The sequence below is a fragment of the Corvus moneduloides genome, chromosome 3 (assembly GCF_009650955.1).
Source record: "Corvus moneduloides isolate bCorMon1 chromosome 3, bCorMon1.pri, whole genome shotgun sequence".
NCBI lineage: Eukaryota > Metazoa > Chordata > Aves > Passeriformes > Corvidae > Corvus > Corvus moneduloides.
The window spans coordinates 120,949,517-120,971,432 of NC_045478.1; the positions used below are offsets into that span (position 1 = coordinate 120,949,517).

The 21,916-nt window shown below is 42.2% G+C and overlaps 1 protein-coding gene across 1 annotated transcript in view; it reads left to right on the forward strand.

The window, feature by feature from the left end:
• Positions 1–348: 348 nt before the first annotated feature.
• PSME4 (proteasome activator subunit 4) overlaps positions 349–21,916 on the forward strand; it is a 43,989-nt gene continuing 22,421 nt past the window's right edge. The window contains exons 1-14 of the mRNA XM_032103854.1: positions 349–580; positions 6,255–6,395; positions 6,887–7,003; positions 11,370–11,414; positions 12,054–12,203; positions 12,909–12,972; positions 15,148–15,222; positions 15,340–15,462; positions 15,874–15,966; positions 16,907–17,172; positions 18,653–18,839; positions 19,497–19,586; positions 20,544–20,608; positions 20,706–20,856. Coding sequence (XP_031959745.1) covers positions 408–580; positions 6,255–6,395; positions 6,887–7,003; positions 11,370–11,414; positions 12,054–12,203; positions 12,909–12,972; positions 15,148–15,222; positions 15,340–15,462; positions 15,874–15,966; positions 16,907–17,172; positions 18,653–18,839; positions 19,497–19,586; positions 20,544–20,608; positions 20,706–20,856 — 1,740 coding nt within the window. The 5' untranslated portion in view covers positions 349–407. The remainder of the gene's footprint in view (positions 581–6,254; positions 6,396–6,886; positions 7,004–11,369; positions 11,415–12,053; positions 12,204–12,908; positions 12,973–15,147; positions 15,223–15,339; positions 15,463–15,873; positions 15,967–16,906; positions 17,173–18,652; positions 18,840–19,496; positions 19,587–20,543; positions 20,609–20,705; positions 20,857–21,916) is intronic.

The window sequence follows — 21,916 nt, forward strand, 5'->3', positions numbered from 1 at the left end:
CACCGAGTATTTCTGAGCGAGGACTAACGCTTGATTCCCTCCCGATGAGAGCAGTCGGTGCGCGAATGCTTTCACTCCGAATTAAGCGTCCAGGTGGCGGCACCTTTGGGAGAAGGGCTTTTTAACAAACCGCAAAGCCGCAGAGCGCGAACCCTGAACTCGGGCGGGTGCCGCGGCCTTTCCGCCCCCTCCTCGCGGCGGTGCCCAAGAGGACCCGCAGGGACAGCGCCGTGCCCGCCCCCGGCAGATCCCCGGCCCAGCGCCCTCCGCCCGGGCCGGCCCGGTGCCCGCGGAGCACCCGGAGCCGCCCCGGGCCCGCCTTCCGCCGGAAGTGAGCGGCGCGGAGCCGAGCGGGGCGGGCGGGGCGCGGCGGCCGCGGTCACCGGCCCTCCCCGGGCAGCGCCGACATGGCCCGGCCGCCGCAGAAGGAGATCGTCTACAACAAGCTGCTGCCCTACGGCGAGCGTCTGGAGGCAGAGGCCGCCCGCTTCCTGGCGCACATCAAGGGCAACCTGGCCCGCGCCGTGCAGCTGCAGGAGCTCTGGCCCGGCGGGCTCTTCTGGACCAGGAAGCTCTCGACGTGAGTGCCGGGGCGGGACGGGGAACGGGGCCTCGGGCTGCGAGCGGCGCGTCAGTCCCTTGCCTTGCCTTGCCTTCGCTCGCCGAGCCGTGCCCTGCCCGCCGGGAGCGCCTCCCGCATAACGGAACCGCCGGCGCCCGGCCGGGCCGGGGCTCCCGGCCGCTGTCCCGTCCCCGCCTTGCACAAGGCCGGCGCTTCCACATCGGAAACGGGGACAAAGGTGGCTCCGGCCGCAGGAGCTCGCCTGCTGCCTCTGAAACTTCCGAATTCTACGAGTTAAGCGCTTGTGCGTTTAACTCGTGCTTTTATTTTTAATACGTGTATATTTTTTAATGCCTGCTTGGCTACCTGTTTCACCTCTCCCCTTCTTAAGCAAGTGGTGGTTGATACAATCTCCGTGTAACTTCTGCTTTAGGGACACGAAGTCTTTCTCAAGACAGGCGATTTGTTGGGTCAGTGCTGGCAGGATTAAATTCTGGCTTAATGCTGTATAAACACCGCTGGTGCCCTTGATATCTTGGCTGTACTCTGACGTGGAGTAGTTTGTGCTGATGTTGGCCGTGCTGTGTGCTGGTAAGATGGTTTTTATACAGATAAACCCTTGGTGGTTTCATAGATAGCACCGAGTACTGCATAGGTTTCTCCTCGTGAATTTTACAAAGTGACCCTATTTTATTCGGGACACTCTGGCGCTAGGTATGGCATCATATGGCAGTGAGTCCTGTAGCTTCAATCAGTAAATTCTGTGGATGTTTATCATGTTTGTTGCTGAACGCTGTGTGTGCCTTCACATACAGCATTTCCTGTGTGCCAGAAGCAACGAAATACGTGTGTTTTGAACCGTTTTGAAACGCTCGCTTTCAACTTCCCTCCTTACACAAGTCCTTTTTTTATAATACTAATTGAGAATTTAATATACATTTGTCAGTCAAAGCCTGTTAGGTACGACTGTATTGGAATATAAGTGCCTTTCTGTTTCCCAAGAGGCAGTCTTAGATAGAATTACAGTGGTGGTTGCAAAATGACTCACATGTTTGTGTTATGTGACAGTTTGAACCTGCTTGGAACTAGTTCAACACTGCTTCCCTTCCCACCCCCCAGCCATCTGCCAACTCATACTGGTTTCAGTGGTACCTGTTGCCTGTACCTGTGGTGGAACTTCCTATTCCCATCGAGTTGAAATAAACTTAGGAGTCCCTACAGTGAGAAAGATTGGCTTTAGCTAAATAGGCTGAGTAGGCACAGAAATTCATTCGAAGTGTGCCTTAGAAACACCCTGTTACTCACTCTGTAAATGGCAGTTGCTGTTACCACTTCAGGCTCCAGGGCAGTGAATTTGGCCTGTTGGGAACCACTGCTGTGCTGCTTTATGAATCATAGAAAGGTCAGCAGGCTCCAATTTGTGGTTTTCCACCTACTCTTTGAAGTTTCAATTCATTGTGAGTGTTTGCAGCTTGTCTGATGCCTGTTAGTACCATGGTTTTCTTTGCAGCATTTTAGATTCAGGGAGGCTCTGAGTGTGTTTGGTGTGGGCAGGGAAGGAAATAGTGGGCTTGGTGTAAAAAATAAGTTGGTATAGTTAATGTGAGAGATGTGTTGCTGCTCGGTTTGACTTGACAAAGTACTTCTAGGGATAAAAGGCTGAGATAATCGGGATTGTTCAGCCTGGAAAAGGGAAAGACCAGGGCAACCTAATTGTGGCCTTCCAGTACCTGAAGGAAGCAGGCAAGAAAGGTGGAGAGGGACTATTTGTAAGGGTCTGGAGTGCCAGGACAAGGGGGAATGGCTTCAAACGGCCAGAGGGCAGGGTCAGATGGGATATTGGGGAGGAATTCTTCCGTGTGAGGGCGGGGAGGCCCCTGGATCCCTGGAAGTGTCCAAGGCCAGGTTGGATAGAGCTTGGAGCACCCTGGGATAGTGCAAGGTGCCCCTGCCCATGGCAGGGGGTGGAACTGGTTGGGCTTTAGGGTTTCTTCCCACTTAAACCATTCCATGATGCTATGAAATACGTTAGTATAAGTTCAGACATAGATAAAACACTTCCAGCCATGTGGTGTTCATGACAATATAATCCAGTCTGTACTCTCTCTTGATAGTCAGGGACTCATGTCCAAATTGACTTGCTCCCTTTTTCCCTTCTGGAAAAAGCTATAATTAGTAAAATGGAAATGCTCAGAATCTTCATAACGGCATGATGGCTGCTTAGATTTGTTGTCGATGTCTGAATTGCAAAGGCTGGAATTCTTGCAGTATTCTGTGAAATAATTTGTCTTTATTTACTGTACGGATACAAATGTTAATCCAAACTGGGATATGTGTACATATGAATGAGCAAAGCAAACAGTGGCATGCAGGTGATACACCTGCATAGTTACACCTCCTCAGCTTTGTACAACTCTGTGCCATAGGAGAGAATGAAAGTGAAACTCGAGTCTTTTTTTGAGTTAAAGATTTGAGAGCTCTTTCATGGTGGCAGCTGAATTGTGTATTTTTTATACCCCCCACAGCTGGAACCATGACTTGCACATATTTATCTTCTGACCAGCTGTTTCTGCTGTCTGATGTCACGAACTGAGTAGGGAGGGGGGACAGAAAAGAGTCAGAATAGGTGTTTATCAGACAAAATGCCTGTAAGCTGATTTGAATAATTCTTTTATGGGTCTTTTTCAGTGGTGACAACTGGTTCTTTTGGGGGGTGTGTGTGGACTGTGGTGAGAGAACTTTCTCTCCTGTGAGGAGAGTAACTTATGATTTGATGAGGCTTCCAAAGCAAGTAAAACTTGCCTCAGAGACTGGCAGTTAAATCTGTAACAATTGCTCAAAGATTCCTTCAGCTTTGGCTGGTAAAAGCTTGTAAAATACTAACTGGGTTGTGAAAGCAGAAGGATGAATCTCGGCTTGCCACAGCATGTGTGGGAAAAGCAGGTTGCATCAAAATAATTTGCTTAACTGGCCTTGCTCCATAAGTTTTTATGGTCTCCAGGTCAGCAGTAGCTACTGTCTCAACTTCTCCCTCCTTCATGATTTATGGATTGTTCTAAAAATTAAAAAAAACCCCTAAATATAGTCAGTAAATGAGCATATTAATATAATACAGACATTTCATGGTTACTGTACATGGAGTTAACTCTGCTGCCAGGCAAACACACAAATGCCTTTCTGTGCTTTCTGCTCCAGCAGTCAGTGTGAAGCTGAGGGACTCAGTTGCTGTCCCTGACAATGTTATTTTATGTGCTTGTCAGGTGTAGACTTACAAAATTACATTCAACTGTCTTGCTGTAAGATGTGGAAAAAATGCAGCTCAACTCGAAGGAGAATGACAGGACACAAGGTTACAGTGAGGATGGAAATGTTTCCATGGGACTCAGCCAAGTATTTTAATCACTATTGCCTAAAAGTCTTGTTTGATATCTTTCTCTCATCTTTATCAGGGAAATAGAAGCTTTCTTTGGCTGTGTGAGGGATGTGTGTGCTGTGTACATGTACATGTGATTTAAGCAGTCCTGCTGAGCATGATTCATTGCTTTTCACATCATTTGTCAAAAACTGAGATTTAAACCAGTCGTGATCCTGTCCTGTGTGTTAGGAAATGCAGATGGAGAGCCAGGAATTTAGGAGAGTGTGTTGTTCGGCTTCTGGAGGAGAGGTAATTTTTAACTGTAACAGAGGAGCCAACTTTCTAGGGCAGTTTAGGATGGCCACATGATATGATAGTACACTTCCTAAAAATAGGCCTATTGTACTTGAGGAGGGAGAGATTGGCTACCAGCACTCCGAGATTGGGGAATTGGCTTTATGGTTTTCTTTTTTCTTTTCTTTTTTTTTTTTTTTTTTTGTCATCTCCAGAGACCTTGTACTCTGTGTAGAAAGGCTGGAGTTGGAAACAGAATTTTCACTTCTTAATCATGTTTTTTTGGTTGGGTGGTTGGGTTTTATTTGTTGGTTTTTTGGGGTTTTTTTTCAATGTAGCTGAACCCAGGGGACCAGCACAATGAAGGACAATCAGTTTATCATTTTTGCAGGATAAGAACTCTTAAAACCTCAAAGGAATCAAAAAGGCAGTGGATTTAAGATTTCAAGTGTCATCTCAATGTAGTATTATCTGCTTTCAGAAGTCTTATTTTTTATTTTGCAACAATTTAGTTTTAGATTTCCCACCCCCCCCTCTCCCCCCCCAAATAACCCAATTATCCTGAAGAGACACCATTTCTATGATGTACATTATCTGTCTGATTAGCCCCTGGACACTCTTCAGGGCTCATGAAGTTCTGCCTCTATTCTTTTGTTTAGTAATGGTGATATTTCATCCCTTCTGAGGGGATATTCTGAAAACATTGCAGTTTCCCTCTGATAGATTCTACTTGTTTAATCTTGAGGAAAAGGCTGAGCACCCCTTTCTAGAAGTATTTATTTTCTGCTACTGCCTTAATGCTCAGCTGGATTAATACAAATAATTGACCTCTTTCAGCTCTGCTTCCCTCCTACATAAAGAAGCTATAAAATATGGGAGCAATTTGGCACAAAGTCCTGCTGCTTGGGCATAGTGACATCTTTGTGTTCAGCGTGTTTCTGTGTACTTTACTCCTTTCTTAATTAAACAGCATTTTGTGTAGCAGAGCTGTTGTTAGAAAATGTCAAGAAGGAGAACCAGCCAAACATTTTATTTTTAGTTATATATAGCAATGCTGGCAGATAAATTGGATCTCTGTGTTTCTTTGTAGTTAAAACTTGTTTTCCAGGCTTCTGCAGTTTCTTTTTTTTTTTTTTTTTTTTTTTAAATCATGCATGTTTCACCTATTTTTTTTTCTCTGAGGATTCTTTTTGCATGTCTTTTTTAGGCATGTGAAAAGTGTAGGTGTTCAGCTCTTGGTGGTGTAGTTCTGTAGGTAGGTAGTGTCTCTGGTCAAGCTAGATTATTTAGGTTCCTGTGGTGGAAAAGTGGGTTGTCCTGTATTTTGTTTGTTTCCTTCTGTGTTTTAAGTAAGTACAACGTTGAAATGAACATTAGTGAAAACACTGCCCATCAAATGTAAACATCCCCCCTTGAACTTGACAGGAAAAAGGAAATGGAATGCAGCTTTCTTATGAATCTTTAAGAATAGTCAGAGCAGTAATAAAGAGGGAAGTTGCCTCCCAGTGAACAGTAATTTACAGATGTGCCACACCTAAAATGCTCTGCTAGTGCCTTATATAAGTTTTGCTGGTGCAGAATATCTTCAAAGACTTGAAACACGTTTCTTTTTTCAATCTCAACTTAAAACCAGGAAACACTTCTTCTGGAGTGAGTCTGATGGACCTACCCTTGCTGAAGATAGTGGGACACGCCACCAGCAAAGCTCAGTGTCTAAATCAATTATTTGTCCTTACTGGGAACTACTTGATCTGAGTTTGATTTGATACTTTGTGGGTTGTTTTTTTTTTAGCTTCTGGATTCTGTCCTGTCCATGAGCTTACAGTAGTTGTAGAATCTTATAGGGCTGTAAACTTTGTCTGGTCATTCAGTTTCTTCATGTGATTGCAGTTGTAACTCTTCCCTTGGTGTGTGTCTTCAGTTCTTACTTCTTGGACTTGAGAACCAAGTTTTAGTTTTGTTTCATTAAACAGCAAATCAGAGGGATTCTGGCTCTGGTCTTGGATAAAATGGGATGTTTAAAATATTGTGTTTGGTTTGCAGATACATCCGACTATATGGGAGAAAATTCAGCAGGGAGGATCATGTGCTGTTCATCAAACTGTTGTACGAGTTGGTGACAATTCCAAAGCTGGAGATCAGCATGATGCAAGGATTTGCACGCCTGCTGATCAACCTGTTGAAGTGAGTACATATTTCTGCTGACTGTGGAAACTTCTGTCTCAGAACAGCTGATCTCTTGCTCAATGTTGTGCCTTTCATGTAGCAGAGTTCTTACAGGTTGCTTCACTTATCTGCCCTGTACAGTGCTCATGGTTAAAAGGTTCTCCTGTGCAAACACCTGTCAGAGCTTTAGGAGTGGGACTGAAAGTGGAAGAATGCCAGTTTTGCCCCTATCAAGAAAACCAAACAGCTCAGAAAGCCAAGAATTAAGGCTGAATCTCAGCTAGGGAGAAGATGAAAACTGGCTCACAACTTGATAATGTTTATTTCACTTAGTCAGGAAAAATCTTGACAGTGTCACTTATGCTGAAGGCTGCCAGCGGCTAGCCTGGTCCTGCCTGCCCTTCCTGCAGTTTGTGCCAAACTGGGAGCAGGGATGGGGGTATTCCCACGTGCAGTGTGTCCATGTCAGTGTTGAATCCTGAAGTGCTTGATGTTTTGTTTCCTATTAGGAAAAAGGAACTGCTTTCCAGGGATGATTTAGAGTTACCTTGGCGACCACTCTATGAAATGTTGGAAAGGATATTATACTCCAAAACAGAACATCTGGGATTAAATTGGTTTCCCAAGTAAGTTCACGTTTTAAAACATTTGATAGGCCTGTAAGTACCTGCTTTGAAGTACAGTGCAATGTGCTTTTAATATCTGGAATTTGATCCATGGGAAATATCCTGTTCCTATTTTCATGAGGCACCTTTCAATAATTGCATGCAGGGCTGCACCAAATCATGTATCTCCTTCTGCTGGTGGCTTGTGTTTGTCATGCTGTTTCTTTCTTTATGAATGTGATTAATTTTTAAATACACTGCAACAGAGGACTTGCTCAACTTATTTTAGGGTGATAACCCACAGTTTAATAAATTTAGTATGAAATATTTAATGATCTTGTCATGGTTTAAACCCCAGCTGCCAACTAAGCCTCGCTCGCTGCCCTTCCTGGTGGGATTGGGGAGAGAACTGGAAGGGTAAAAGTGAGAAAACCTGTGGGTTGAGCTAAAGATGGGTAATAATGTGAAGAAAATTAACTTACCCCAGCCAAAACCTGCACAGAGACTAAGTTAAATGTATGCTGTTCTGTTCTATAACACAGTAACGTTGTGGGGAAAAATATACAAATGGTACTGTCCTTCAATATTTGTACTGTAATTATTCCCAGGATCTGGAATCCAGGTATAAATCAGTCTGCACGCCAAGAAAAATGAAGTATCTTCTATAGGAAATACATGTATTTGCTCAAAGTGATGCCATGATAGGGAGAAATCATTTCTTTTCTCCAGTTAAGAATTTTAGACATGTTCTATTGATTTTAAAAATGAAAGCTTGTTTTCTTTGCTTTCTCTGCACTGTCAATTCCTCTCCATCTGTCATATTTCCAGACTTAAAATTTTCATAATTATCCCAGTCAGAAAAGGTCCTGCTCTATAAATTACAGATTATAAAAGATAGCACATAGATGACACATTATCTTTGGTTGAATTGAAACTTCATCAAGAAATGCAGGAGAAAATGCTTCATTTGCTTTTAAAAAAATAATTTTCTGAATGATGCTGGAGCACTGCCACTGATTCCTGCGGGGAAGATCCTATTGCTGATAAGGGACGTGAACAGGAAATACATGGAGCATTTCAGGCTGAATTTCTCTTGTGGCCATGTAGCTGAAAAAAATCAGTTTGCTAAATTGAATTATTTCGGTAATTGTAGGTAAGATGTGAAAGAGCAGAGCCTTCCTTGGTTTATTTTGATTTTATTTTTTAATTTTTGCACCTGCAGACCTTGCTCTGGGGGGATGGTGTTGAGGAGCTGCTCACTGTGTAGTGGGGAGGGACCTTTTCCAGGAGGATAGAGGAGGTAAAGCAGGAAGGACGATTTCTGTTGTGATGGTCTGACTGAAGCATTCAGCTTTTATTAACTTTATTCCATGTCAGGCACTCCATGCAGTGCGATTCCTTCTCATACAGTGCTCATCCTCTTTTTGAGGGGTATCTTTTTGGTGGAAGTCAAGGCTTTAAAAGCTGATTTGTAGCTGTTTAATTTATCTCCTGTTTTAATTGAATTTTATTTTTGTTTACGTTCAGTTCATATCGACCAGGCTGGTCTTCACCTAAAACATTTGTGCTTAATGTGTTACATAGGTGGTAAGAATGATTTTTTTTTTTTTTTTTTTTTGACCTCTGGCCAATGCATGCTCTGTTGGACTGCAACACTGTCACACAGGTGGAATTCTCTGCATAAATAATTGTATTTGGAAGCCCAGTGTTAACCTGACACCACTGCTGATGATGAGAATGTCGCACTGGATGTAAACCATGCTAATTGGGGACCCAGGCAGTGTGTGTGGAGTGGCTCTCCAGGGCTCTGTTCTAACTAATTTAACCAGCAAATACATTTCAGGGGTCAAATGAGAGGTAAATTTTGCTTTGGAGCAATTGTTGTGTGTGATTATGGATAAAATCACCGTTGATGCAGGAGCATGTTACGGGGTGAAGGTGCCTTCCTCTTAAATCCGATGAAATCATGGAAAGTGCTTTAGCAGTGAGGTAATGGCTTCTGGAAAATCCACCCAGCAACAGCCTTGGGACTGTGAAGAGCTTCTCTGTCAAGAGTTCACTTGGAATTTTTGCATGGAAACAGTATCGGGAGTTTTGGTGTATGATAAGTGCAGAAAACTGGTGGAAGTGGCAGTGGGATCGCAGTGGGGTTTGCTTTGTTTGGGTTTTTTTTAGAAACAAGGGCTTAGTTGTACTAATCCAGTGAGAGATGGCTCACTATAGTTAGGAGATCACTAAAATAATTTGTGAAACTGTAGCTGGTTGCTCTTTCCATTGTCTTAATTTAAGCTCTGTGGTGGAGTGTCCACTTCAGGACTAGAATTTCTCTTCAGGCCTAGAATTTCCCCTCTCCTGAAAAACTGAAATTTGTCTTTTACTGCTTTTTGATAATGTAATAGTCAGCAGTGTCAATTTATATGTTAATAATTTTCTCTTTGTAAATGCGGGGGAAAAATACCCCGATTTGCTAATCAGTATCATCCTACCCTTTCCAAAAGAGGAAAATAATCCTGTAGTGCCAAAAAAGATAACAGTTATAGGGCTTAAAAGTGCTGTTGGGTGTGCTTTAATGTATCTCCCCAGCTGCAATGTCCTATCCTTTCCTAACAGTCCCCTGAAGGGCATGTTCCAGGATGTCTCCTGTAGCTGGGCTGTACCTGAACACTCTCTTGGATGGAAGTTCCTTGGATACAAAATTGTCTTGCTGGTTTTTTTTGTTTTCTGGCTTCCTAAATTTGTGATCATAAGAAAGGAGGGAACATCCTAATCTTTCTCCTTTGCTCTCTCACACTGACAGATGCTGAGATCTGACTGAAAACTTGTTAATTTTAAAAATATGTTGATCTCTGGCCTCAGTGTTTGTTAAAATTCCTGTCCTTCAGGTTTTCCTTAGTGAGAGCTGACTTGAGTGGAGTGATAGTCTGGAGAGAGCTTGTTTGTTTTTGTCACACAAACATTTATCATGTGAATTTTTAATGTTCTTAAGGAATGTTGCTTGTTTGTGCTTTATTTATCTGCTCTAGGAACAACCATTATCTTTTTTCTAATTCCTTCAAGGACAATATTCACTTGAGCCCAGGATCTTCCTGTGCTTCCTGCAGAATTTGATTTTATTTTCATTTAATGACTGGTTGGCCTTTCCTCTCCATATCTTAGAGTCAGTCAGCTCAAAATTTTCTTTCTGGGAGAGGCCCCGAGTTGCCTTTGTCACTGTTGCATAAAATATACATAATTTTGCATCTTCTAGAGCACTGCTTGACCGAAGCAGTGCTCTGAGGGCTGGGTGGGCTTTTGCTGGCTTGCTTTGAGTGTTGAAGGGAATTAGTGATTTATCCACTTTTTATTTCTCCTGGCTGTATGGGATCAGTTTATTTTGTGTAGGGCTGGAGAGACAATAGTACATGTTCAGTATTTGTGTGTCTCAAAATTAATTGATCTTGGTAAAATTCTAAAGATGATACATTTGCATCATTTTTTCTGAGCAGAAAAGCATTTTTTAATGTTAGTTTGGGATGGTGAATGAAAGGGTGCAATATTTCTATTTCTACAGAAAGCATATCTAAAAGATGTAAGAATTTGTTCTGCCAGAACTTTTTTTTTCCATTCAGGGGATGTTTTTGGGTAAAAGTGCAAGCTAGTCTTGAGGTAGTTGTGTAATAAATGGAAGGTTTGAAGAACGTGACAATTTACTACCTTTGTGCTTGCGTTGGTTGATCACTCCCTGCTCCCTCTCCCTTTTATTCTTTGAGTTTATTCTGAGATTTAGTCTTTTTTAAAGTGGTTTGATGGCATCCTGTGACAATAGGTGTTGAAATGATTTCTCAAATAAGTGTTCTTGCTGTGGATGAAAGCACTTTTAAAATCAGCTGTTACTTGGAAGGTCCCTAATGAGATAACCCTTGATTTGCAGGTAGTTCATGTCTTCTTAGAATCACTGGACAAAACCCCAAACCACATTGAAAAGGACAAATACAGTGTTTGGAGCCTAAAACCAACAAGTTGCCTTTATTTATCTTACAAATATTCATGAAGTCCACAAACTCATTTTTCTATGTGTTTTCATGTCCCCCAGAAGTCACTTTGCTGGTTGTTCGTGGATAAAATGCAGGATGTCACTTCTATGAAATGATACTAATTCTTCACTTAAATGCAGGAAATACAAGAGTAGTATATGAAAAACAGGACCAGGAGTTGAGCAGAGCAATTTTAATCGTTACATTAAGTCTGTGGAGAAGGCAATTAGCTAATGCATGTTCACAGAAGACATCTAATTGCACCAACATTATCTTAGGCTCTGGAGGGAAAGGTCAGCAAATGGTTGTTTATTTTACGCTGTCTCTGAAATGTAGTAATACATTATTTCTAACATTTCCTTTTCTCATTTCAGTTCTGTAGAAAGTGTTCTGAAAACACTCGTGAAGAGCTGCAGACCGTAAGTGTTTCTTTCATGATTTTTTTTTGGTATCTTTAATATTAATTTAGGAAGCAGGGGAGGAAGTGTTTAAAAGACCCCACTCTACCTGTCATTGCTTGGCTGATGTTTAAAAGTTTGGGTTGGAGGGTAGAGACTTTTCTGGGTTTTATTTTTCCTTTTTAACAGCCTTGGTTGCAATAATTCTGTTGTATAAAAAAATGTATCTAATATGCATTTTAAGTACTGCATTGCATGCTTACTTAGTGAGTTTTAAAAGAAATTAAATCACCAGCATTCCTGTAATGTTTCTATAAATGATCCTTCTGCCTGAAGTGATAAATTTTTTTTATGTCGCATCAAAAGTGAGTAATAGTTGTTTGATTTGGACCAGCCTTCACAGTGAAATGGTTTTGCATTGTACTGATTTCTTCTCTGGTTCAACAAGACAAGAATATTTTTAATTGGTGGTCTTAAAATGATGTACCACAATGGCCTTGATTTACCTCTGTTTTGTGAAGGTTTCTGGAGGCCTATTGCCCCTGGGCACACGGCTTTACTCTAAAATGACATATTAGTAGCTAGCTTGCAATATGCTTAAAGAAAGAGCCAAACTTTAAAGCCAGGTCTGTGTATATTCAGTGGTTTCCTTGTTTTCAGGTATTTCCCAGAAGACGCCACTGGGGAAATGCTGGATGAGTGGAGGCCTTTGATGTGTCCCTTTGATGTGACCATGCAGAAGGCCATTACCTACTTTGAGCTCTTCCTGCCCACCACCCTTCCCCCTGAACTCCACCACAAGGGTTTCAAGTAGGTGTCACTGAAGAGTGCTCTGTTCCAAATGCAAGGAATCATCTTTTACAGGATGATTTGAAGGCACTGGTGGCTTTCAGCAGCTTTTTTGGCAGGAGTTCAAGGCAGAAACACTGCCAACCAGCTTCTTTTGTAAAAGTAACTTGCAGGAATCTTAGTCCTTCTTCCTTACTGAGTTCTGCCTTCTCTAGAGTAAAGCACACAGCAAATCAAACTAAATTGAATTAAATGTAGTTCATAAAGGTGAATTTGAGTCAGGGACTGGTGTGGAGCATTTGCATCCTTGCCCTCAAGTGAATTCAGAGAAGGAGCTAATGACAGCTGTGACCACTGGTCAAAAGGGACAAATCTCACAGTGCAAGGCAGAGGAAAATGAAGTGTGATGTGTTTTTATCTGGTTTACCTGTGTTGGGATGGCAGAGCTGAGGTAGATAAGGAAACTCCTGGGAGACAGTTGTGTGAAAGGGGGATCAAAAAAGAGTCAGAGGAGAAATAAAGAAAAAAAGCAAGGACTGAAAGTCAGATTTGGGAATATGCTCTGGGAGGCAAATTCATAAAAGCATGTCCGTGTTGATCCTTGTTCTTGCTGAATTAATTGAGGGACAGGTGAATGCTGCAACCACCTGGCAAAGTGAGGGATAAATATTCAGTGAGGGAGCTGCTTTCTCAGTGTTAAATTATTTTGCTTCTGTTTTCTTTCAGGCTTTGGTTTGATGAATTTATAGGCCTTTGGGTGTCAGTTCAAAATCTTCCCCAGTGGGAAGGGGTAAGTATTTGCTTTTCACCTACACTAGAAGAAATCTTCATTTAAATATTCCTGCAATGTGCTTGCAAGGAATTGAAGCCATACAGTGATACAATGAGGTTTTTTCCCTTCTGCTTTAACTAGTACAAGAAAGCAGAGACAATAATTTCATTATTGTTAGCAAGCAATTACTGTCTGAATAAATGAGACTGCAGTTGTGCTTGGTGAACATTGTCTAATGGTCAGCTCAGGCAGCTTTTCATTCCAGCCTTGGGAATGCTGGCATTTTCCAGACTGTCTGCTAATACGTAGAATTATGCAAAGTGTAGTTGTGATTTCTAGAAATTACACTTCTGTCCTGTCTTTTAACACATCTTGGATGGTCCCTGATTTTGGGTGGTGACGTTTTGCCTTCACTGCAGTGAGCTGCTGTCATTTTTGAGATACAACAAAGAACCTGTACTCCCTTTGGCCAAAAATTGCCTTGGGCTGTATCTTTCTAGCAAACAGTCTGCTCTGTACCTGTGTGCCCCTGATGCACATCCCATGTGAGGAGATCCAAAGCTGGGAAATGAAGACCTCCCTCTGGAGGCAGCCCCAGCAGCAGCTTAGGTGCTGTTGATGTCAGCTGAGCTGTGCCTTGGCTTTGCTGCAGTGAAACTTGGCCTATCCCCAGGTTTTTTTTCCCTGCTCGGTATGAACATAAGCTCATTGGCCATCTGGCTCCTTTCACTAATCTCCTGCCTGGATACACAAGGAGAACTTCTCCGTGTCTGAGGAGAAAGCTGATTTCCAAACCTCCGTGGTCACACATTCCATGGCTCTTCGTGCCTTCCATCACAAATCCAGGGAGGCAGCCTTGGGCCCAGCACTTGGTAATTGTCCAGATTTGAACACTGGTGATGCCAAAGCTGGTTTTGAGATTCTGTGTTCACTTTTGTGTTTTCCTGATGGCTTCCCCGCTCCCCCCAAAAAATTGTAATTCTGTCTATTCCTTCTGACAGCACTGTGACAGCCTGCACTTGAGTATCATGATTTAGTTTGTTTCTGTCAAACTGTGTAACAAATAATCATCAGCACTCTTTCACAAGTTATCTCTGATATTTTCCCCTCTTCCACTGTATTCTGACAGTTTGCTTGCTTTTTTTCCCCAAAGCTTTCACTTCTTGTTTGCTTTGCCAGGTCCATTCCGTCAGGCTGGGATGCAGATAATTAGACACATGGGTTCTGACACTGCAATCCAATTTAAGCTTCTGTGTGCTGCAAGCTTTTCCTCGGCTTGCTTTGGCAGGAATTAGACTTGCTGTTTGAAGGAGAGCTGTGGAATCAATTCCTTGTGTGCATTGTAAGGATTTTTTTCACTGGGTATTTCCTCAGATCAAGTGAAAAAGGCAGATCATTAAAGAAAATGTAACCCTTGTCTTCAGGCTGTAATCTGATGTCCTGAATTGAACTTGGGGGTTTTCCGAAGCTGACATGTCCTTCAGCCTGAGAGGTGACCTGTTCCTCTGGGCTATCTGTCTCGGAATTTCAGGCCCTTCTTTTTGGCTTTGTCATTGCATCAAGATACTGATAGAAGCATCGAGAGCCTAGCAGGTCTTTCCTGATTTGGAGAAGCTCCTAAAAGCAGAGTTGGTGGGTGCTATGCTTTTCACATTCAGGATACAAGAGTGAGACTTCATCTCCTTTTTTTTTTTTTTTTTTTTTTTGTTCAGTCCTGATAACTCCCTTTCCTGAGGACATCTTCCAGTTCCCTTTTGGACTCCTGGGGCTGTCTTCTGGTGATGGAGTATCTAATTCTTCATGGGCAGTCACAGACTGCCCTCCCAGCTGACAGCTGATGCCTGTGACCTTTACAAGCCACTGATGTGTTTAAACCGAAGCACACAAATGTGACAGCCAGCAGCACGCACTGAGTAGGATGGATCTTGCAGGAACTAATTGTCCTAAATAGCTAAATATTGGGAAAAGCTAGATGGATGAGTTGGTGGAATTTTCTTTGATGTCCCTGTATAAATGTTATTTTAGGCCAGTGAAACATGTCTTGGTGGTTCTGATGGAGTGAAATCTCCCTTCCCAAGTGCTTTACTGCCATGGGTAGCTTTTATCTTGTGTATGTGAAGTAGCTGGTGGGCTTTGCATCTTTTATTCTCAATATATTCTAATGAATATTCCCTTTTTTCTGGTTATTTTCAGCATTTAGTCAATCTTTTTGCTCGCTTGGCCACTGACAACATTGGGTACATAGACTGGGATCCATATGTACCAAAGGTAACAATGCTCATTTCATGACATCCCTTACTTATCTTGCTAGGCGGGTTTGGTTTTTTAAAACATCTTTGGATTTGAAAATTAACTTATGCCAGTGTTTGTTTTTCTTGTCGTCAGATTTTTACTAGGATTTTGAGGAGTTTGAATCTGCCCGTGGGAAGCAATCAGGTGGTTGTTCCAAGATTCTTAACAAATGCTTACGACGTAGGACATGCAGTCATGTGGATCACAGCCATGATGGTGAGTAGCTACTTCATAAAATGAAACAAAAGCTAATGCAAAGCTTGAAACATGTATTTAAGATGAGTATTTGTTCTGCCGAGCTCGCTGCAGAAGTGTGTTTTTAGGCTTTCTTTTTTCCAAATTATGTTTTCAAGTCCGTCCTTCTACTGTCAGTGTGGAACAGGGCTGGAAAGGTTTGTTTCACAGCTGCTGCCTGTGGCATTTTGGAAAGGAATAGGCACCTGTTTTAGTGTGAGCCTCAGCAGATGGGATGGAGAGAACTTGCTCTTAGTGCTGAGCTGGGGGTGGGATGTGATTTGCTGCTTTGAGGTCTTGCTGTGGGGAGAACAAACCTGTGCCTCATGCTGCTGTTACCTGTTCATTTTATCTTGGCCTGTGTGATGAAATTCTGTGGTTTCTCTGTTTCAGGGTGGACCAAGTAAGCTGGTGCAGAAGCACTTGTCTGGCTTGTTCAACAGCATTGCCTCTTTTTACCATCCCTCAAATAACGGGCGCTGGCTGGTGAGTTGAGTGGTTTGAGTGTCCAGACAAGAACTTGGGCTGGGATTTCAACCTTTCAACCTTGTGTGCTCCAAATTGTCTGTTGATCTGTGGTGCTTGCAGACTTGAATTATCATGGTCCATGATTGCACTGTCATTCAAACCATGCTCTTTATTTTCATGGCAGTGCAGAGGTCCAAAACAAGACATCTAAGTCTGATATAGCCAGGAAAAAGAAGTCAGCACTTGAAATGAGGGTGACACATGCCATCAGTATTACCTGTGTGATGGAGGGTTTTTTCTTACTGATCTACTGTCTCCAAGTTATCAAAATCTAGGGTGGGCCTTGGAGCAGCCTGGTCTTGTGGAAGGTGTCCCTGCCCGTGGCAGGGGGTTGGAACTGGATGAGCTTTGAGGTCCCTTCCCACCCAATCCATTCTATCATTCTATTAAACAAAGCAAACAGGATTTTTACTGCATTGTCTAGTTTGAAGCATAACATTTAGATGGTGTAACTAGTGGAATCTTCTGTTAAAGAATGTGAGAATCTCCCTGTGACAGCTGATGGGAAATAGAGATTAAAACAGCAAGGCTGGTCACAGCAGTGCCAAGGGAGCTGGCTTGTTCTTGAGTAGGGTGTTTGCTTACACTGAAGGTACAGAGAATGCTCACAAAGATGTCCTAATTACTGGTTAATAATCTTGATTCCTGACTGTATAATTTTTATGTGATTTTCATGACTTCTGAAATCATGAGACAGTGCTGGCAGCACAATTACTGGTACTTTGGGAAATGAAGTTTAGCAATAAATCGTGAATGCTGTATTTTAGAGCTCTTCCGAGTTTTCCTTTATTGTGGTTGTGTAATTCCAAGATCTTGCCTTAAAATTTTTTGTTGTGCCCTGAGCAGCCAGGTTGTGCTGCTGCCATGCCACTGACCAGCGTTTCTGGTCTGTTCCCAGAACAAACTGATGAAGCTGCTCCAGAGGTTGCCCAGTGGTGTTGTGAGGAGGCTGCACCGTGAGCGCTACAAGAAGGTGACCTGGTTAACTCCTGTCCCTGAGAGCCACAAACTCACGGACCAGGATGTGACAGACTTTGTGCAGTGCATCATCCAGCCTGTTCTCCTGGCAATGTTCAGCAAAACTGGAAGCCTGGAGGCTGCCCAAGCCCTGCAGAACCTTGCACTGATGCGTCCTGAATTAGTAATTCCACCTGTACTTGAGAAGTAAGTTTTGCAGGAACATTGCAACTTCGTGTGCCCTTCCCAAGAAATAAATAGGAAAAGCAGTCGTATTAAATAATAAACTAATTGCTTGCTGTGAGCGAATACCTGCAGTGAGAGGAGCTGCTGATACACCCTCCTGAGCAGTCATCTCAGAACTGGGAGCAAGGGAGGACTCAATTTTTTATTTTAATTCATTTGATTTGTTTTGTTGTTTGCTGTTTGGTTTTTTTGATCACCTGGCAAGTGGAATAGTTCTGGGAGCTGTTGACAGCTCATCTGCTTTAGGGTAGGCAGTCCTCAGGTGGCTTGCGTTTCTGGGAGCATTTTGTATCAGATAGTGGGTGGATCAGTTGAAAAAGCAACTTTGCATCCTTATTCATAAGCCACCTGGTAGGTTCCAGATACACGGGATGCTTGTGTAGCAATAAGGATATGTTTTACATTTCTGTTTGGTTCCGAGCATGTTGCAGGTGGTTTAAAATCACTGGCATTGCTGACTTTGTAGTTGCCAGACTGTGTGCCTCTGTGAAATACTTGGTTTGTGCTATTTTTAATGCCTTAGTGCCTGAAATTGCCAAAGAAAAATGTTGCTCCTTCCTTCTCCACTGAAAGCTTTCCTCCTAGCCCCCATCCATGTTCCCTATGCAGTCTTTTGTATTTTAACAGAACAGCAGAGGAATGAGTTTGATTGAAGAGCCCTTCCCGTGTTCCACACCACCCTTACTCAACTGTTTGTAAAAACTTGATAAATCTGCTCTTTTACAAAACATCCCAAGCCCAGCAGTTCCAAGCAGGACAGCAGTGCTGAGTAGGGCTGCCCTTTCTTTTTGAGAGCAGACCCAACATCTGCTCTGTAGTTCAAACTATCCCTGGAATGTTTGCCTTGGCTGCAGTTCCAGTTTATTTGGGTGTGCTGTGCTCTGGGTGACGGAGGGCAGTGGTAGCAGTGTGACTCCTCTCTGAACTGGAGGCTGTTGGTAACAACAGGAAGTGTTGTTATGCAGTTTGCTTAAAAAGTATTAATTTTTTTTAAAAAAAAGGTTTAAAAATCACAGTAACTTCCCAGGTTTTGATAAAGAGGTCTGGACTTTGTAGTAATACGAAGAGATCCCTTCTCAATTTAGAGGCAGCCAAGGCACGTTCTCGTGTTTGCCACAAGAACCCTACAGCTGTCATTGCCTCAAAGTCCAAACAGGGAAATCGTGGTAGCTTTGGATGCAGGAGCAGTTGTTAGTTCCTGTGCTGCAGCTGCTTGCAAGGTCTTTAATCTTAAACTGGTGGTGGATAGCACTGATCCAATGGAAGGAACATTGTAACAAAACAGTGTTAAATCTATTGGAAAATGATGACAAAACAATTTTGGAAACATTAAAATGTTTTCTTCTTCAACGCAGAAAATAGCGTGTGCAGTCCGCTTCTATTGTCTTTGAAGGCTTAAGAAACATTACTGTTGCCAGTCTGACTGCCTCCCATTTTGCAGAACATATCCTGCACTTGAGACCCTGACAGAGCCTCATCAGCTCACAGCCACCCTGAGCTGTGTCATTGGAGTAGCTCGGAGCCTGGTGTCCGGGGGGAAGTGGTTTCCTGAGGGTCCCACACACATGCTACCTCTGCTGATGAGAGCCTTGCCTGGGGTGGACCCAAATGACTTCAGCAAATGCATGGTGAGTGTACAAATACTGCCTTTTTTTAGGAGATAACCAGCCAACTAGCTAATATTGTATTTTATGTAGAAATATTTTCATATTTCTGTGTAAGCGGGTAACTCCCATGTCCAGAATTTATCAGTCTTTTTTTCTGCACAATTTTATTCAAAAAAATTTAGTATTACAAGCCTCTTTGGCTCATTGAACAGTGCAGAGTGCTTGTGAGAAGGATTGTACTGACTTTTTGGGCAGCTCTGAAAAACAAGATTAAACAGCTGCTTCCCAGCTCCTAGCAAATATTCCTGGTCTTTTAAGATCAAAAGGAAGCTCTTTATCCCTAGGTTTTCATTATATTAAATTATAAAAAGTCTGTATTTTCAGAAATTCATATTAATGGACTTAAAACAATGTAAATATTGGGGTTTTGTAACTTTAAAGTTCAGCACAAAATAATGGCTACGTTACTTAGAAAATTGAGACTATTTTTACAGTGCTGCCTGTTTAATTTTATATATAAAATCTGAAATACCTGTTGAAGTTTTAGGGTGGAAGAATAGAGCTCTGGATTTTTTTTTTTAGTATAATTTGCTTTAGGTCCCATACCTTAACTGGAAAAGCTTTTTAATGTGTAGATAGAGTAACACTCATTAAAGAGCTATTTGTACCTCTCAACAGATTACATTCCAGTTCATTGCAACATTTTCTACTCTGGTGCCTTTAGTAGATTGTTCATCTGTATTGCAAGAAAGAGATGATCTTTCAGAGGTAAGAGTGCTGGGTTGGTATAAAAACAGAGCTGTAACTTAGTTTTCAGTTTAATTTCTAGCAGCGTATGCACAGATATTAATTCTGTTTGTTTCTATCAGTGGAGCTGACACCAGTGTGCAAATTGGCTTTAGCAATGCTTCTTCGTCACGGTTTGTTGTAGAGAGTGTTAAATTCAGGCAGTTTAATGTTTTTATGTCAAAACTAAATTGCTCAGGGCCCTGTGCGGTGTCATTTGACTTGGAGCTTTCCCTGCCTTGAGGAGGAGGTTTGTCTGTGTAGTTATTTTAAATAGTGCATTCGATTTTTTTCCCGTTTTTCAGGGCTGTTTTCTTCCTAAATAAACCCCTGCTCCTCTTTTAAGTCCTGCTTCCCTTCCCTGATTGAGATTCTTTTGCTTTCCCTCCAGATACTTGTTAATCTCCTCTAGTCAAGAGATAGTAACAGCATTAGACAGTGAGTCTTATTCCCCTTATCACCACACCTCTTTGCTCCTGGGACACTTTGTAGCTCAGAGAGCCACAGGTTGCCCAAATTAAAAGGTGAATTTCATTGTCCCAGAGCTGCAGCACTCAAAAATGAAGAGGAGTTTGTACAGTGAATATTTACTGTCAATATCTGCCAGGAGAGAGAGGTCTGGCAGCACTCCTGGCACTCGCTCACCTCCTGCTACAAAGGAGGATCAGTGGTGAGGCCAAAGGTTGTATCCATGGAGGCAGACCTGATTTCACCAGAGAGGTTATTTGGATACACATCCAGGCAGGAAACTGGGACAGGACAGTGTCAGGAACATGTAATAACTGTTTCGTGGAGCACTTGAGTCTGTATGGTGGGAAATGCACTGGAGGATGTTTTCACTTGGACATTGGAAGTAGTTGATATAGGAAATTAACTTTCTATTATGTTTCCTTAATAAAAGCCAACCTTGTGTGTTTCCTTCGTGTTGGAAAACTGTAGGTGGAAAGAGAATTGTGCTCTGCATCTGCTGAATTTGAGGATTTTGTGCTGCAGTTTATGGATAGGTGAGTGAGCTAAGGATAGGGGGAAGCTTGGCATTAAGAACTTCATAAAACTTTCCCATTTTACTTACTAACCCTACCATTTCATTTATTTGTGTAGATGTTTTGGACTTATAGAGAGCAGCACATTAGAACAAACCAGAGAGGAGACTGAAACAGAAAAAATGACTCATTTGGAGAGTCTGGTGGAACTGGGTCTCTCTTCTACTTTCAGTACAATCCTTACCCAGTGTTCAAAGGATATCTTTAAGGTATGTAGAACGTGGACTTTTCATCTCTTTTAGGAAATTTAATTTTGTGTTGGCAACAACTGGTGCATTCAAATTCTTCCTTCCCTCATGAATGTGAACTTCCACATTTAACCAAGGAAAGGGCTGAGAGGGGAGGTTGACTTCATGGCAGTTTGGTTTATGATTTTATCCCAGTCACTACAGAGCTCTCCTGCAAACTGATGATAAACACAAGGAGAAATCATTCCAACAGTTTATTTTATCCCTGTATCAGTTTAGGTTGTGGATTTTCATGTCTTGGTGGCCATGCTGCCCCACCCAAGCCTCTGCTTTCCTTTTCTCTCCATCTCCCTGCCATTTCTTCACCTGGGTCAGAGAGGCTGTTCAAGGAGCTGCATGGTTAATGGGATCAGAAAAATTACCTGGATTAAAATAACTCAGAGGGAGAGGGTGGAGAATCCGGGTTATTACGTGGACAGCTTCTTTCCTTGTAGGTTGGGTTAGCACATTTCTATCTGTTTAAATGTATATATATTTGGAGATGCCAGGTTTTGTACATTTTGAACATTGGCACTTTGGTATGATTTTTGTTTGGAATCTTTTCGTAAATGCAAGTCTTAAGTTAATTCTTTGTTGTCATTAAGTATTTAATTTGTATTTTTCCTGTTTGTCCATGATTCAAGTATTCATGAGATTTACATTTTATATAGTTCACCTTGCCTTGGCAAAGCATTGGATGGAAATAATCTGCTTTTAAATACACTGGCTACTTAAATTGTTGCTACTTAATTCCCTGATTATGTCTTAACTAAGGGATGTCTTGGCTTTCCTTCACTGTAACATGTGAAATAATTTTTCCTGTCATCAGCCTGTGACTTATTCCTGGAAAACGTTTTCTGTGTAGTTTCTCAGAATCGCCCTAAACTTCTATTAGTCATCAAGAGTTATCCACCTCCTCTCTTCCCAAAGGGAACATTTCAGGCTTTCCACAGAGCTGCTTTCTCCGTCTCTACGCTGATTTTCTTTTTCATGTGAATTGTTGTGGGTTTCTGGTTTAAAAGAATGCAGGGTTATGTAGAGA